The 17,646-nt window shown below is 36.7% G+C and overlaps 1 protein-coding gene across 2 annotated transcripts in view; it reads left to right on the top strand.

Moving 5' to 3' along the window:
- The window catches only part of LOC141558751 (cytochrome P450 2C23-like), a 40,442-nt gene that overhangs the window by 12,481 nt on the left and 10,315 nt on the right, over positions 1 to 17,646 (top strand). Inside the window, exons 2-5 of one of the 2 annotated variants that reach the window (XM_074296428.1) lie at positions 4,555 to 4,717; positions 5,040 to 5,189; positions 5,517 to 5,677; positions 9,798 to 9,974. In XM_074296428.1, the coding sequence (XP_074152529.1) occupies positions 4,555 to 4,717; positions 5,040 to 5,189; positions 5,517 to 5,677; positions 9,798 to 9,974 (651 nt within the window). The remainder of the gene's footprint in view (positions 1 to 4,554; positions 4,718 to 5,039; positions 5,190 to 5,516; positions 5,678 to 9,797; positions 9,975 to 17,646) is intronic. The other variant, XM_074296429.1, reaches the window with a different exon arrangement.

Raw genomic sequence — 17,646 nt, 5'->3', positions numbered from 1 at the left:
AATGGTTGGCTGTGTGTGGCCTCACAGGCCCTTTATAAGCCCACTGCAGACAGCAAGTCATTCTCTTTAACCTGGGTCCCTAGCCAGGGGTAGCCAAGCCAAGCTGATGGATAGCCGAGAGAAGTAAGAAGTTTGGTAGTGAACACATGGGTCTTCAGACCAGGTGTTCACTAGTGAGCTAACAAGTCAGGGCATTATGTGAGTAGGTATAATAAAGGCCTTTAAGATTACACGTGGCTGTTCTTGAGTGTGTTACTGGTTATTAAACTATAGATTCAAGAAATTGTGGCCAGAGATCTTTGAAGGACTCAGAGGAGGCGAGCCGGGTAGAGTTGGCACTGCAAAGGTCAGTGGTTGAAGGTACTCTGTTGGGCCTAGGACAGACTGGTAATAGTAACTGCCAGGAGGAGATGTTACATATTTCACTTAAGATTTTTGCATCAATATTCATTAGGGATATTGGTCTATATTTCTCTGTTTTCATCCTACCTGGTTTAGGTATAAGTACCATGTCTATGTCATAAAATGAATTTGGTAGGAGTCCTTAGTATTGGAGTTAATTGTTCTTTAAAGGTTTTGTAGAATACACATGTAAATCCATCTGGCCATAGAGATTATTTTCTTAGAGAGTTGATTAATAGCTTGTTTTATTGCTTTTTCTAAAATGTGACTATTTATTTATTTCCTCATCTGTTAATTTGGGCAATCTATATTTTTGCAGATATTCCTCCATTTCACATTGATTATCAAATTTATTGGCATAAAGTTGGATAAAGTAACTCCTAATTATTGCTCTTATTTCCTCTTTAATGGTGGAAAATTCTCCCTTTTTATTATTGAGACTAACAATTAGATTTTCCTATTTCCTTTTTCTAATCAAATTAACTAAAGATTAGACTAATTAATTAATAGATATATTTTGTTGTTTTTTCATAAAACCAACTCTTAGTTTTATTTATTAATTCAATAGTTTTTACTTTCAATTTTATTAATCTCTCCTTTTATGTTTAGAATTTCAAATTTGGTATTTGATTTGGGGTTTTAATTTGCTCTTTTTCTAGTTTTTTAGTTTGAATCCAAGCCCATTTCATTGACCTTCTATTTCTCTATTTTATGCAAATAAGCACCTAAAGATATAAAATTTCGCCTTATTACCGCTTTGGCTGCATCCCACAAATTTTGGTTTGTTGTCCCATTGTTGTCATTCTCTTGGATGAAATTATAAATTGTATCTATGATTTGCTGTTTCACCCATTCATTCTTTAGGTTCTAACTGCTTGTTGGTTTATTTTCCTTGGCCTTTTATTGAATGTAATTTTTATTGCATCATGATCTGAAAAAAAAAAATCATTTACTATTTCTGCCTTTCTGCATTTGATTTTGAGGTCCTTATTTCCTAACATATGGTCAGTTTTTGTATAGGTTCCATGAACTGCCAAGAATAAAGTGCATTCTCTCTGTCTCCATTCAATTATCTTCTGCTGATAATTTATTACACTCCCGATATTTGTGAATTCTGCCAGTCCAGAGCTAATTCAGAGATTGCATTTCGTAATTAATTAAGAGTAGTAGAAGGCCAGAAAGAAATGTGTGTCCTCTCCACCATCTTGTCTCCATACTAGAAGTCCCCATTATGAAAGTTTTTAAGTTTTTGTTTGCCTCAAGCATTGCACAGTTTTTCTGCTGGACTCCTTGTTGAGCCTTGAAGCTGCCTTTTTTTTTTTTTAATCAAGTCATGTCCATGAGTCAAGAGGTAGACACTGCCATCATTATTCCTATAATGTTGCTATGATGCTTATAGAAAATTCCAATAATTTTTATATCTTCAGAAGTTCAAGAGGTCATCTTCTGAGCAAGGAAGTAAAGGAAGGAAATTATAAGTAGAACCTCCTAATTCCAAGGAAATACCTCGCAAGGGCTTGGATGAAAGTTTTTACCATTAATTTGATGTTAAAATTAAACAGATGTTCAAATCAGATCTTCAAATTCTTAACTGGCTTCTGATTTTCCAGAGAATTTATGGGGTTTTACAGTAAAATGGTGAAAAGAAGTGGAAGCATTGTATGTTGACAGGTTTTTTTTTTTTCCTCTCACGTGTTAAATCCTAAGAAAGGTTGTGTGCTACAGTGGATGGAACACTAGGCCTAGTGTCAGAAATCCTCAGTATTTTGCTACTTTGGGAATTTTGCCACCATCCCTTTACATCACTGAGTTCTAGCACCTTCTTTTGTGAAATAAGATGACTTCCAAGGTTTCTTCTCTCTTTAGATATGTTGCTATAGTTTGAGCTACCCATGCCTCCCTCCACTTTCTCCCCATTTTTGGGTAACAGTTGTCTCTACTCAAATTTCCCTACATAAAAGGGATATAATTTTGAATCTTCAATTCTGATATCAGTAATTTTTCCAACTGTTAGTGCCTTCACATAAGAAAAAAGGCAATGTTGAATTATCTATTTTCCCCTTGGTGAGTCACCATTCCATAACTATCACCTCACCTTATCTGTTCTCCTGGGTCTTTTCTGTAAGATCCACAAGTCTAACATTTTTAGGACTAGATGTTAGCTTAGGCTTTTTTATATAAAAAGTGTACATATTTGTTTTTTTTTAAACATTGTTTTCTAAATGGTATAGCTTTCGTAGCCTTTCTCACTCTATTTCCCTTACACTTAATTCCAGATTAGTGTCAGATATTCACAAGGAAGATTCCTTCTTTCTATTATCTTTCTCTGAAGCGATCCAAATTTATGACAATATGAGATTCTAGACCTGTGGAAATATATTTTGATCATGGCTGTAGGAAAGATTTTACTGATTTTTAGAACCCATGAATAAATTTTATTCACTTCGACCTCCCACAAATTTATCCCCTGGTGTTAGAGAGGGTCAAAGAGCACCCAACCTGAAGTGGGGGAGCAGTCTGGCTTAGCAGTGGGATAGTATGATAGTACAATGATCCAAGAAGCTGACTCAGAATAACTCAGCTCACTAATAGATCACCCAATAACTTATGATTTGTGAACCTTTTTTGAGGATAAATTCCAAAAGGTTCCAGAGTTGTAAGTTGTCCTAAGTACATATTTCCTTACATATATGTCTCACTGCAATGGCACGGTAATTTTGTGTTTATTCTCTTCTTGTAGAACTCAAAGAATTTTAGCAGCCACCCCTTTGAGGCTCCAAACTTCTGATTTAGATACAGAATGGAGAAATGAACCACCAATAGATGAATGAGACAATTTGCAAACTAAGCTTATCAAAATGTGTTGAAAATAAATGTAAAGTAATATATGTGGAGGGCAAGGCATTAACAATTGGGGAAAAGCTTAGGTAAAACCTGCAAAGAAAGTGTCATTTGAACTAAGCTTTGTGAAGATTAGGAATTATGAGAGGCAAGGAAGAAATGGATCCTAGGCATAAGAACTACAAAAGCCTTGTAGCAAGTTGTTGTTGTGTGAGAAACATCAAGAGTACCACTTAGCCTAAACCATGAAACAGATGAAGAAGAATAAGGACACTGAACAGGTGGGTTCTAGCTGGGTTGTAAAAGATTTTAAATGTTTATAAAAGTTACATTTTATCCCAAATGTAACAGGGAACCACTGAGGTTTGTTAATTATGAGATCAAGCCTATTCTTGTATACCTTAGCCATAAATAAGGAAATTTGGATGATTTTCAGTGTAAGAATAAAGAATTTATTTTATTTTGTGGTATAGAATTCCTAAGTATGCCCAAGGATGATATTAGTCCAAGATGTATAGATCTGTGAGCTATGGACATAGAAATTATGAGATGACCAAGCATAAGAGTACAGAAAGAGAAGAGAAGATGGCCCAGAACAATACTATGGGTCAAACTAATGGATGTGTAGTTAAATATGGACTATAATCCAGTAAAGGAGATTGATAAGTGGAAATGAGAAAGGGAAAGGGAATGGGAAAGGATACAGACAGAGAGAGAGAAAGAGGGACAGGGAGGCAAAGAAAGAAGGATTACAGAAGCCCAGAGAGAAGAGAGTAAACAGAAAAGAAGGCAGTCAAAAGACTAAAATGTTGTAAAGAGGTGTAGAAGAATGTGAATTGAGGTAAGGCTACCAAATTTGGCTAAACTGAGACCTTTAGTAACTGGAGAGGTAAGTTGGAAGTGAGTGTTGACTGAAAAATTACATAACTATTTCAGAAAGGAGAGGAGAGACAACAATAGTAGACAGCTTTTGTTAGGATGTTCCATAGGTCAACTACCCAAAATCAAACGCAGGTCTTTTTACAACATTTTTACTCAAGATAGGTACCAATGGAGCAAACTCTACCTGAAAAAATTTCTTTGCCATTAAATGACGGGGATTTCCAAAAAGCAAGCTAAAAAAGAATGAGAATACCACTTTCTTATCCCACAGTCTATGTCTTTTTACATTTTATATTTTATATTTAAGATTCATTTGCAACATATTGTCCCATGAATGTATAGGTACACGTATATACACATGCATATGGAACATCATGAGGAAGTTGTGAGGGTATATTCCAACTCTCTTTCTTGGCATTCTTTTCACAGCTGGCTGAAAAATATGGCCCTATCTATACTCTTTATTTTGGAAGTCAGCGTGTTGTGGTACTATATGGTTATAAAATTGTGAAAAAAGCTCTAATTGACCAAGGAGATGGTTTTGTAGACAGAGGAAGTGTTCCAATATTTGATGATGTAATAAAAAAAAAAGGTAAGTTTAGTTTATTTGAAAGAGTGATTGAAAAGCAAAAGGATATGTTAGAGTAATATCTTTGGCTCTGAAATGAAATATTCTTTTCTCAGTAGAATGGAATACTTCAATCCTGAGCATAGATATTGGTTTCATTTTTAATGTTCTGTTTTCAGCACCTAAGACAAAGCCTTCATGTGGCAGAAGCATTGCATTTTGTTTTAAATTGCAAAAATTAAATTTGATCAATAAATTAGGCCAAAATCCCATGACCACCATGTACACTGTGCTCTGTACCACCTTCAGTATTAGAATAACCAATGTCCTGTTCTCTTATGTCTAGGAATTATTTTCAATAATGGAGAGAGTTGGAAACAAAACCGTAGATTTTCCCTTATGACCCTAAGGAACTTTGGGATGGGGAAAAGAAGCATTGAAGAAAGAGTTCAAGAAGAAGCCCAATGTCTGGTGGAGGAACTCAGGAAAACAAAGGGTTGGCTTTCTTTTCTTTCCCCCTGGGGATATGAGGTCCAATTACCCATCCCCAGGCTTTGGCAATCGTTCTATAAGGTGGTTTTAGATCACTGAGAAGGTAATCACTGTGCTGGGCCAGAAAACTCCCTTCTCTCTTCTCATACTCTAATATCACAAGTTAATTTAGTTTTCTATAAGAGTAAAGGAAATTGTTCAGGAGAACATCTTCTAACCTCAGAAGAAATAAACATGGCATGGGCAGAAGAAATGTTCAGTTTCTACATAATTGGAACATTTTTGTTAAACTTGTTTTTTTTTTCTTTTTGTTCACTTTTTTCTATGTTAGGTCAGCCCTCTGATCCCACCTTCATCCTTAGCTGTGCCCCATGCAATGTGATCTGTTCTATCCTCTTCCATGATCGATTCAAGTACAATGATGAGAAATTTCTATATCTGATGAAATTATTAAATGAAAACTTTCAGCTCCTTAATTCACGATGGACACAGGTAAGACCAAAGATGTCTACACATTTTGTGGCTGTTTGCTTGGTTTCAGCAACAGGACCAATGTTCCATAGAGTCTCAATTCTTAACAAGGTCTCCAACACACAGGAACACACACACTTCATATATTATGCACTCAAGGACAATAACATCATGTAATATCTTTGGCGCTGAAATGAGATATTCTTTTCCAAGTATTCTCTGAATCACTCCTAGGTACAAATATTTAAGATACAGAGAGAATTGTCTTATTAGATCTTAGGATATTCCAAGCATGATGATGCTCATAGATGTGGGCAAGTAAAATAATTAACAACAAAGAGCTTATCCAAACCATTGTGAATGATTAAGGAAGTCAGCCGGCCGAAGCTTAGGCAAATAACCTATAGATTAAAGGAGTGTTATGGCTTAGTATCTACACTGGATGGGCATGTAGAATTAAAGCTGTCATTCACTGAAACCAGAAGTAAGGATCCTCATTGTGATGTGGGTTAAAGATTCCTTTTTAATTCCCAGCCCCCATGAATCCCAATGAGAAATATCAGGTCTTTTCCAGCCCCTACAGAATCTGAGCTAACTTGGGCTGTCCCAGTCCCCACTCTAATGATCTACTCAGGTTTTCCCAACCCCCTCTCCAAAACAGATCCTTATCTAAAAACCCATTGAATTCTATTCAATTCTAACCCTGGACGAAACCAGCCAGGAGCCTGGGACTCCACCCACCTTCAAGATTACCAAAAGCCCCCATTATAAATAGGGGAACCCTGGAACCCACTCTTTGCAGGAGCCCCAAACATGGCATCTTTACACGGGCCATGTTAAGGGTCCCAATCTGCCCAGCGCCAGCCCTGGCCCTGGCGTCTTTCTACCTTTACCCTTACTTCCAAACCCCAAATAAACCTCTTTTATTAATCTAGCTTTTCAGGTCTGTAAATTCCTTTACAGAGGACTTGTGTGCTTCTACTAGACCTCATTCAACTCTGTATCCTTGTGCCAAATCCAAAGGGGTTGCAGGAGAGCTCTATTTAACTCCCTGTACTCCGAACCTGCCACTAGACCTCAATTAACCCTAATTTCATCTAGGTACCCCTTTCCTAACTCTCATCAATTGCTCCTCCTTCTACCCACTAAAGGTGCCTCTTCCTTTGACTTCAAATGCTGAGCTTCTCTAATATTTTTCTGGTCTCTAATTAGTTGCCCCTCTCCCCAGTCCTAATCACCAGTCCTACTAGAATTTAGCTGCATTATTCTTTACTAATGTCCCATTACTGGAGGACAAGAAAGCATTGTCTCCTATCTAGGTTTCTCTCTTTGCTCCATTCAGTCAAAGAAATTAGATTGTTACCACCAGAGATTCAATGGCTTCTGACTTCCCTAGTTCTGTTATATCAGTTCTGTTGTATCTTATCCCGAAATTTGTTCTGTCCAATTAGGATAAGATGTTAGTTTGCTGATGGCTGGTAGAAATTCTCCCTTTTTTCAAACCAATACCAAGTTTTTCTTGAATGGATGCCTTCAACACACACACACACTGCTATTTTACTGTAAAGATTATATGAAAAATTGGTCCCAAATGGCATTCTCAAAAAAAGTAGAGAAGTCCTGATTTTTCCTCACAAATATTTCAAACTGTATTTAAACAAAGGTAAATGTCATACATTAGAAGGATTGTAGGAAAACAAGCATATTGACAAACTGTTGGTGTAGCTGTGACACCTGAAAAGTAATTGAGATCTATCATTCTCTTGACAAGTGGGTGGATACGGCCCAAGGCAACACACACTGCCTAGCTTAGCTGGAGGGAGTGGAACTCAGCTCCAGGAAGTCCCAGAGAAGCGGAACCTTTGAACTAGGGACCGTGGTTTCTGGCAGACACTTCCAGTTTGAGCACAGGGGCTTCTCACGTCACCTGCTGCAGACATCCACTCCCCACCCGGACACATAGGCTGAGCTTCTTGCTGTCTTCACTATTCTACGCCCTCAAAGCACAGCAGTGCTAATCACCTCTGAGGCGCTTCCAGGGAGGGGGTGGGGAACTCTCTCCCAGAGCTCTCTCTTAGCGCGGGCGCAGGGGCCGCTGCATCCATCCGGTCTGGGAGGAAGCTGGTAAAGAAGTAAATAATTTCCTACCCCAGGGACAGACCCCAAAACATTTTTTAAGTATGAGCAAAAAAGCTAGAAAAACTATAGATTCCTTCTATACAGAGAAAGAGCGGGTACCCAACCCCGAGGAAGTTAACAGCAAAGATTCAGAAGATAACAACCTAAAGGGGAACGATTCCTGCCCCCCATCACATAACTCTCTCCTAGAAGAAGCTCTTAAGAAATTGAGGGAGATCGAAGAAAAATGGGGCAAGGAAAGGGAAGTTATGATAGAGAATAACAACGTCCTGAAATTGGAGTTGGAAAAAATAAAGAATTCACAGGAGATGCAGGGAAACAAAATTAGTGAATTAGAAAAGGTTAAAAAAACACAGGAAAGTAGGATTTCTGAATTGGAAAAGATAAAAAAGTCTCAAGAAAATAGAATTTCTGAATTGGAAAAAGAAAATAATTCTCAAAAAAAAAAAAATTAGGGAAATGGAAAAAAATTCAATAGAGCAAAATAATTCATTTAAAAACGAAATTGGGCATTTACAAAAAGAACTAAAAACTGTGAAAGAAGAAAATAACTCCTTAAAAGTCAGGATGGAACAAATAGAAATGAATGATTCACAGAGAACCCAAGAATCAGTCAAACAAAACAAAAAAAATGAGAAGCTGGAGAACAACGTCAAATACTTACTGGGAAAATCTATAGACCTGGAAAATAGATCTAGGAGAGATAATCTGCGGATTATTGGACTTCCAGAAAACTATGACCAAAAAAAGAGCCTAGATTCTATTTTACAGGAAATTATCAAAGAGAACTGTCCAGAGATAATAGAAACAGAAGGGAAAGTAGATGTGGAAAGAATTCATCGAACTCCTTCTGAAATAGACCCTAAAAAAAGAACACCACGGAATATTGTGGCTAAGCTGCAGAATTACCACACAAAGGAGAAAATCCTGCAAGCAGCTAGAAAAAAACAATTTAAATACCAAGGTGCCACAATAAGGGTCACCCAAGATCTGGCTGCCTCCACATTAAAAGATAGAAGGGCCTGGAACCTGATATTCCGTAAGGCAAAAGATCAAGGACTGCAACCAAGAATGAACTACCCAGCTAAGTTTAGCATCTTTTTCCACGGAAGAAGATGGTCATTCAATGAAACAGAGGAATTCTATATGTTTCTAAGAAAAAAACCAGACTTAAACAAAAAATTTGATCTACATCCACAAGACTGAAGAGAAACAGAAAAAGGTACACAGAACCCTTGAGAACTGTAACTCTGTTGTGGGTATATAAAAAATACTCAAGAGATCTATCATTCTCAAATTAGTAAATCATATCTGTTCTATGAACCAGCAATATCATTATTTAGCCTGTATGACAATAAAATAAAAAAAAAAAAATCAAAAAAAGGAAGAAAGTGTGTAAAACTGAAAGTTTTATGCAAAAAAAAAATTGACAGGTTTTTTGGGCGCTTCAAAGTATTGGAAACTAAGGGGCTTTCATTAATTGGGAATAGCTGAATAAATTCTGGTATATGAATATAATAGAATTTTATATTTTGAGAAATTATGAAAAGCACAGCTGTACACATAGGAAGAAATTATGCATGGATGCCAAAAAAGTCAATAGAATCAATTTGTACAATGATAAAAACAATGGAAAGATAAATTTGATGCAAGGCTAATGTACTTTGATTGATATAAGAACACACCATGATTCCAGAGGAATCACAATGAAACATGCTACCTTTCTTTTGACAGAGAGATGATGGACTCAAGATATAGAATGTGAAATATGTTTCTGGCTATCTCTAAGATGGGGATTTATTTTGCTTGACTATGTATACAGGTTTCAAGGAATTTATTTTTCTTTTTTTCCTCCAATATGTGGGGAACATAAAAGAAAAAACATTTTTTTGTCAATAAAAATGAATAGAATAGAATAGTTTATAAATAGAAATACAATGTTGTTTATGACCAAAAACTCACATATTTTTGCTTGTTTTTTTTTTTTTTTTGGGGGGGGTAGCTCTACAACTTTTTACCGGGATTCAGAGTGTACCTCCCTGGAAAGCATAAAAGACTTCTTAAAAACGTGGAAGAATTGAAACATTTCATTTTGGAAAGAGTGAAGGAGCATCAAAAAATGCTAGACCCCACCAATCCTCAAGACTTCATTGACTGCTACCTCTCCAAAATGCAGCAGGTAGGATGCATGGGGGAAGCACCTTATTCATTCAACATTACTCATATTCCAAGATTCTTTCAGGCCACAGTCTTCAAACTATGTGGGACAGTGTCTATCATAAAAAAAAAAAAAATCCCAGACTCTCAGAGTAAGAAAAAGCAAAAAGACTTTATTATGATCTCATGAGAAAAGGAATCTCTACCTGACAAGATGTTTGTCAGCAAAGGGAGTACAAAGCATAAACTGCAAAACACTAGAATAAATACCCTGAATGCAGAACCGTCCCCCCAAGACCCTACCCATTCCCCAGCCTGGCCTTTTCCCATTGTTTGGGAATACTTTACTAAGTGCTGAAGACACAAAAAGGGCAAAAGATAGTCCCAACATACAATTAAATGAAAGACACAATATACATAACAAAGCAAGCTCTAAATAGGAGAAATGAGTTGACTTTAGATCCCAGTCAACTTTAGATACTTCCTAGCTATGTAGTCCTGGGCAAGTTTTATCACCACTGACTCCCTCAGTTTCTAGTGAGGATAAGATGATATGTTTGTAAAGCATATTGTTAACTTTAAAATAAAGATAGCAGATGGCTCAGTGAATTGAACATTGGGCCTGGAATTCAAATCCATCTCCAATACTTACAAGTTGTTAAGTCATTTAACCTCATTGCCTAAACATAGCTCCACTGGAGAAGGAAAGACCAACCACCCCAGTGTCTTTGCCCAAAAAAGATGAAATGGCTTTCAGAAAGATCAGATATCGTTGGGGATGTGCAGGCTTTTGATATGAGACAAGGCGCGGGTGAAGTAAAAGAATTTACTAAATTATAAGTAAAATTAGAAGTTTAAGTTTATTATAAATCATCAAGAGATCTCAAATGGAGCAGAACTCTTGGGTGGAATTAGAGTTCTGTCCGTTCTGCAGTTCTGCCCATTCTTCCCACCGTCATATATATGATTTGAGACAATACAAAGCTATTGGGTTTGAATAGGCTTCTGTAAGGATATAGAAAGTTTGATTAGTGATAGTTCAAATTGTATAGAGCTTAAGTGGAGGTACTTAAGGTGAATTCAGTTCTATTGATAGTTAAGTAGGGGTACTTAACTACTTAGCTTTAGTTCAGCTCCATAGAAAACTTGGGTGGTGTCTGCTAAACTCTATAGAAAGGTAAATTAGTGGTACTTAACAGAGGTGGGGTTGGTCTGGCTTCTAAGTCACTATAACGTGGGAAATGACTCTTTTGGGGGTTTTCAGACTCAGTTTCCCTTGTCAGATTCCCATCAATATGACTGAACAGCAACAGATCACAAACCTGAAAGCATATAAATGCTAGCTACTATTATAAATGCTAGTTATAACTGATGAGAGTTAGGAAAGGGGGAACTCCTTTTGGATCGGCGCAAGGATAGTCCAGTGACAGCACAAGAATCCCCTGTTAAGGAACTTACAGGCCCGACAACGTAGATTGATAAAAAAGGTTTATTTGGGGTTTGGAAGTAAGGGTAAAGGTAGAAAGACGCCAGGCCAGAGGTGGTCGCCGGGCGGACAGGAACCCTTACATGGCTGGAAACCATGTTTGGGGGGGCTCCTGCAAAGAGACTGGGCCCCAGAGCTCCCTTTTTATAATCTTGAAGGTGGGTGGAGTCCCAGGCTCCTGACTGGTTTTCAGCCAGGGTCAGCATTGAATAGAATTCAATGAGTTTTTTAGATTTGGAAGAAACTGTTTGTGGGGCTGGGGAGAACCTAAGTTAACTCAGATCCGGTGGGGACTGGGGAAAGCCCCGATATTATTGGAATTCAAAAGGATGCTTTTTGACCAGGATTTGTGAATCAAATGTCAGCCATGAGGGTTGGGGAATCAGAAAGGTATCTTAAGGGGACCTCAATGCCCATCATAACTAGCTGCCACAAAAACACTTATAATTAATTATTTTTAGGAATAGGATGGTCTTTAGCTTACTCCACAGAAAAATGAAAAAGATAGGAAAGCCTCCCAGAAATGTGCAAATAAATTCAGAAAACAAATAAAGCACTTATAGGATCCTATTCTTTCCTCTGATGATAAAAATGTTCTCATATTTTCCAGGACATCAGTCCAACATTTTATTTAATCATCAAACTATCTTCCCATCCTACATAAGTCTGCTCAGACTGGTAGAGGATATCATGGATAAAGTATTGAGCCTGAACACAGAAAGACTTGTGTTCAAATATGGACTAAGATACTTTATAGCAGTATAATCCTGACTAAGTACTTAATATCTGTCTGCCTCTATTCCTTCAACTCTAAAATGAAAATAACAATACCCTTGACTTCCCAGAGTCATTGTAAAGTCAAGTGATATATTTGTACAGAACATGGCACATAACATGTTGTCCCTGATAAATGCTTATTTCCTTCATTCCTTCATAATCTCACCCAATGGACTAAACTTCCTCTAGAAGGAACAATCATTTGGGGAGTGTTGAGCAAGCAATGCTTTTTCCCACTGGATGTGAGTGGTCCAATAATACATGCCATTGGGGAAGGGGAGGGTAGTAGAGAAGAGTAGAAAGTAAATGTCTTCTAGCCTTCCCTCCCCAATCTTCCAGTCATGGGCAGTAATCATTAATTCTCTTCTACTCTTTATTCATGCCACAGTCATCCTATTTCAGTTTAGCATCATCTCTCACTTGGAAAATGACAATTCCCTTTTACTAGTTTTCCAGGCATCAAGATTCTCAGTTCATTCTTTAAAAATCTGCAAATTTAACATCCATTAAGTGTGAGATTCATTGAATCCTTCCCATGAGCAAGAAGCTTTAGGGCTTTCAGATACAATGCAAGTTCATATGTTTGGCTTTTAACATGCTTCACTATGTAGCTGCATTCTTTCTCTTTAGACTGGCGATGCATTTCCCCCCTCACAGCCTCTCTGCTCCAGCCAAACTGGCCCACTTGTTGTTTCCTATAAAAAGATGTCCATTTTCCCTCTTTTGCCTTTATGCAGTTTGGCTCCCTTGCCTGGAATTCTCTCATTCTCCTTCCTCAAAACTTAGCAGCCACAATATTCTACACTTATCTGCTAACTTCTTCAAGGAGCCTTTCCTTACTCCTCCCATTGTTCCTGTCCTACCAGAAATCTCTGTGTATTTATTTTGTATAGATCCCACATATACTTATCTCTAAATGTGTTCTATACCTCCAGCAGGATGTAAACTTTGTCTTATTTTTGTCCTTTGCCTTTATATCACCACTATGAAGTATTGTCCCTCACATATAATGGAAATATCTTATATATTTGTCAACTGAGTGATGATACGGATAAACATGTTAAACAGCACAGAATTAAACATATTTTATTGAAATGTTCACTAGAAACTTTATTCCAGGTTGAAACCAAGACTCCTTTTAACTCTCTTCCCTAGTATTCCCTAATATCATGCTACTTTGTTGTTTACAATTTTTTCAATGGATCAATTGACATAAAAGCATAAGAGTATTGATTCCATTGCTTAATCTTTCTCATTAACATATTACTTTATGATTGTCTAGTTTGAAGTTTTCCAAGTCAAATATCTGACTTACTTTGAGACTCTTTTAAGGAAATCCCTGGAAACCCTCTTTTTCCCCTTCTAAGACACTCTCTTTTCAAAATCAAATGTCTATTTCCGTCCACTCAACAAAGATGAGATAAAATCCTCGTTCTCACATAATCATAATCAAGATGAATAAATTTCCATATAAAATAAATATCCAAAAATATGTATCTTGTTTTTGAATACTGGTCGAACACTTGTCTCTCTCTCTGAAGGCAGGTAGCATTCTTCATCAGCAGTATTTATGATTGATATTTGAATTGATAAGTTGATTATTCTTTCAAAAATTTTCATTTTTACAACATTAATATATATAAACCAGTCTTATTTCATATATGATCAAGCTCATATTTACAGGATTACTTATTTATGACTATAACTCAACCTACTTTTGTTGGGATAAGGGAGCCATCTGCCAGTGGCTGCTGGAGATCTAACTCAGACCTGTAGAATGTATCTCTTCATGTGAGAGGATGATATTGATACAAGGAGATTGAGAGGCAGTTCCATTCTCTGACCTCTCCCCTTTTCTCTCTTTTCTCCAATTTATTTCATTCCCAGTCCACAAGGAACATCTGCATTAGTTTTGTTTTTTTTTTTTTAATTAATTTTAATTATAAATTTTTTTTGACAGGACATATGCATGAGTAATTTTTTTTAAATAACATTATCCCTTGTATTCATTTTTCCAAATTTTCCCCTCTCTCCTACTCCCTCTCCTAGATGACAGGCAATCCCATACATATTACATGTGTTACAGTATAACCTAGATACAATATATGTGTGTAAATCCAATTTTCTTGTTGCACGTCAAGAATTGGATTCTGAAGGTATAAGTAACCTGGGTAGAAAGACAGTAGGGCTAACAATTTACATTCAATTCCCAGTGTTCCTTCTCTGGGTGTAGTTGTTTCTGTCCATCACTGATCAACTGGAAGAGAGTTGGATCTTCTTTATGTTGAAGTTATCCAATTCCATCAGAATATATCTTCATACAGTATTGTTGCTGAAGTGTATAGTGATCATCTGGTTCTGCTCATTTCACTCAGCATCAGTTCATGTAAGTCTCTCCAAATCTCTCTGTATTCATCCTGCTGGTCATTTCTTACAGAGCAATAATATTCCATAACATTCATATACCATAATTTACCCAACCATTCTCCAATTGATGGACATCCATTCATCTTCCAGTTTCTAGCCACTACAAAAAGAGCTGCCACAAACATTTTGGCACATACAGGTCACTTTCCCCTCTTTGGTATTTCTTTGGGATATAAACCCAGTAGTAGCACTGCTGGATCAAAGGATATGTACAGTTTGATAACTTTTTTGGGCATAGTTCCAAATTGCTCTCCAGAATGGCCAGATTCTTTCATAACTCCACCAACAATGCATTAGTGTCCCAGTTTTCCCACATCCCCTCCAACATTCATCATTATTTGTTCCTGTCATCTTAACCAATCTGACAGGTGTGTGATATCTCAGAGTTGTCTTAATTTACATTTCTCTGATCAATAATGATTTGGAACACTCTTTCATATAAGTGGATATAGTTTCAATTTCATCATCTCAGAATTGTCTGGAACATCTGCATTAGTAAAAGTTGCTTTACAACTCCTTTAAGTATTATGATTCACAGATGTGGAGGCTCTGGGACTAGCCTTGGTCTTAGTGGAGAAGTGAAGAAGGCAGGAGACCCATGAGGCAGGTCAAAGATGGAGTATCTCTTTCTTTCTTGATCTGAAGAGTCAAACTCTCCAATCACAGGGTATGCTTCTATCTTCAAATCAGATGTATCTTGTCCTTCATCTTTAGCTTTAATTAATGCCTTGTGTAATCATGTCATTGGGGGTGAACAAAGCTGCTGCATGGGTTGTGCTAATGGTGTCACTGCCCCTTCTACTTCTCCTCCTTCCTCTACCCAAGAAGGTGAAATTGAGGTGGGAGGGTCAGGAGATGGGAAATGCCCTAAGAGCGCCTGCTGAGAAGCACAACATTCCTTAAGTTCATCAACATTGTACAATTTTCTTTTTTATTATTATTATTTTGTTTTCTTTTTTTTATTAATTTTACGATTATAACATTTTTTGACAGTACATATGCATAGGTAATTTTTTACAACATTATCCCTCGTACTCCCTTCTGTTCTGAATTTTCCCCTCCTTCCCTCCACTCCCTCCCCTAGATGGCAGGCATTCCCATACATATTAAATATGTTATAGTATATCCTAAGTACAATATATATGTACAGAACAAAATATTTTTATTGTCGTTGTTATTGCAAAGGAAGAATTGGATTGGGAAGGTAAAAATAACCTGGGGAGAAAAACAAAAAAATTGCTAACAGTTTGCACTCATTTCCCAGTGTTCCTTCTCTGGGTGTAGCTGATTCTGTCCATCATTGATCAATTGGATTTGGATTAGCTCTTCTCTATGTTGAAGATATCCACTTCCATCAGAATACATCTTCATATAGTATTGTTGTTGAAGTGTATAATGACCTCCTAGTTCTGCTCGTTTCACTCAGCATCAGTTGATGTAAGTCTCTCCAAGCCTCTCTGTATTCCTCCTGTTGGTCATTTCTTATAGAACAATAATATTCTATAACATTCACATACCATAATTTATCCAGCCATTCTCCAATTGATGGACATCCTTTCATTTTCCAGTTTCTAGCCACTACAAAAAGGGCTGCCACAAACATTTTGTCACATACAGGTCCATTTCCCCTCTTTGGTATTTCTTTGGGATATAAGCCCAGTATTAGCACTGCTGGATCAAAGGATATGCACAGTTTGATAATTTTTGGGGGGCATAATTCCAGATTGCTCTCGAGAATGGTTGGATTTTTTCATAACTCCACCAACAATGCATCAGTGTCCCAGTTTTCCCACATCCCCTCCAACATTCATCATTATTTGTTCCTGTCATCTTAGCCAATCTGACAGGTGTGTAGTGGTATCTCAAAGTTGTCTTAATTTGCATTTCTCTGATCAATAGTGATTTGGAATATGAGTGGAAATAGTTTCAATTTCATCATCTGAAAATTGTCTGTTCATATCCTTTGACCACTTATCAATTGGAGAATGGCTTGATTTCTTATACATTAGAGTCAATTCTCTATATATTTTGGAGATGAGACCTTTATCAGAACCTTTAACTATAAAAATATTTTCCCAAGTTGTTACTTCCCTTCTAATCTTGTTTGCATTAGTTTTGTTTGTACAAAAGCTTCTTAATTTGATGTAATCAAAATTTTCTATTTTGTGATCAATTATGATCTCTAGTTCTCCTTTGGTCACAAATTCCTTCCTCCTCCACAAGTCTAAGAGGTAAACTATCCTATGTTCCTCCAATTTATTTACGAACTCGTTCTTTATGCCTAAATCATGAACCCATTTTGTGTTAAGTGTGGGTCCATGCCTAGTTTCTGCCATAGTAATTTCCAGTTTTCCCAGCAGTTTTTGTCAAATAATGAATTCTTACCCCAAAAGTTGGGATCTTTGGGTTTGTCAAACACTAGATTGCTATTTTTATTCACTATCTTGTCCTATGAAGGTAACCTATTCCACAGATCAACTAGTCTATTTCTTAGTCAATATCAAATGGTTTTGGTGACTGCTGCTTTATAATATAGTTCTAGATCAGGTATAGCTAGGCCACCTTCATTTGATTTTTTTTTCATTACTTCCCTAGAAATTCTTGATCTTTTGTTCTTCCATATGAATTTTGTTGTTATTTTTTTCTAGGTCATTAAAATCGTTTCTTGGGAGTCTAATTGGTATAGCACTAAATAAATAGATTAGTTTAGGGAATATTGTCATCTTGATTATATTCACTTGCCCTATCCAAGAACACTTAATGTCTTTCCAATTATTTAAATCTGAGTTTATTTTTGTGGCAAGTGTTTTGTAATTTTGCTCATATAATTCCTGACTTTCCTTTGGTAGATATATTCCCAAAATTTTATACTATCAACAGTTATTTTGAATGGAATTTCTCTTTGTATCTCTTGCTGTTGGATTTTGTTGGTAATATATAAATGCGGAGGATTTATGTGGATTTATTTTGTATCCTGCAACTTTGCTAAAGTTCTGAGTTATTT

Source organism: Sminthopsis crassicaudata, chromosome 2 (assembly GCF_048593235.1).
Source record: "Sminthopsis crassicaudata isolate SCR6 chromosome 2, ASM4859323v1, whole genome shotgun sequence".
In the NCBI taxonomy this organism is placed as follows: Eukaryota; Metazoa; Chordata; class Mammalia; order Dasyuromorphia; family Dasyuridae; genus Sminthopsis; species Sminthopsis crassicaudata.
The sequence above is the reverse complement of the archived record's forward strand: the minus strand, read 5'-3'. Positions and strand labels throughout refer to the sequence as shown.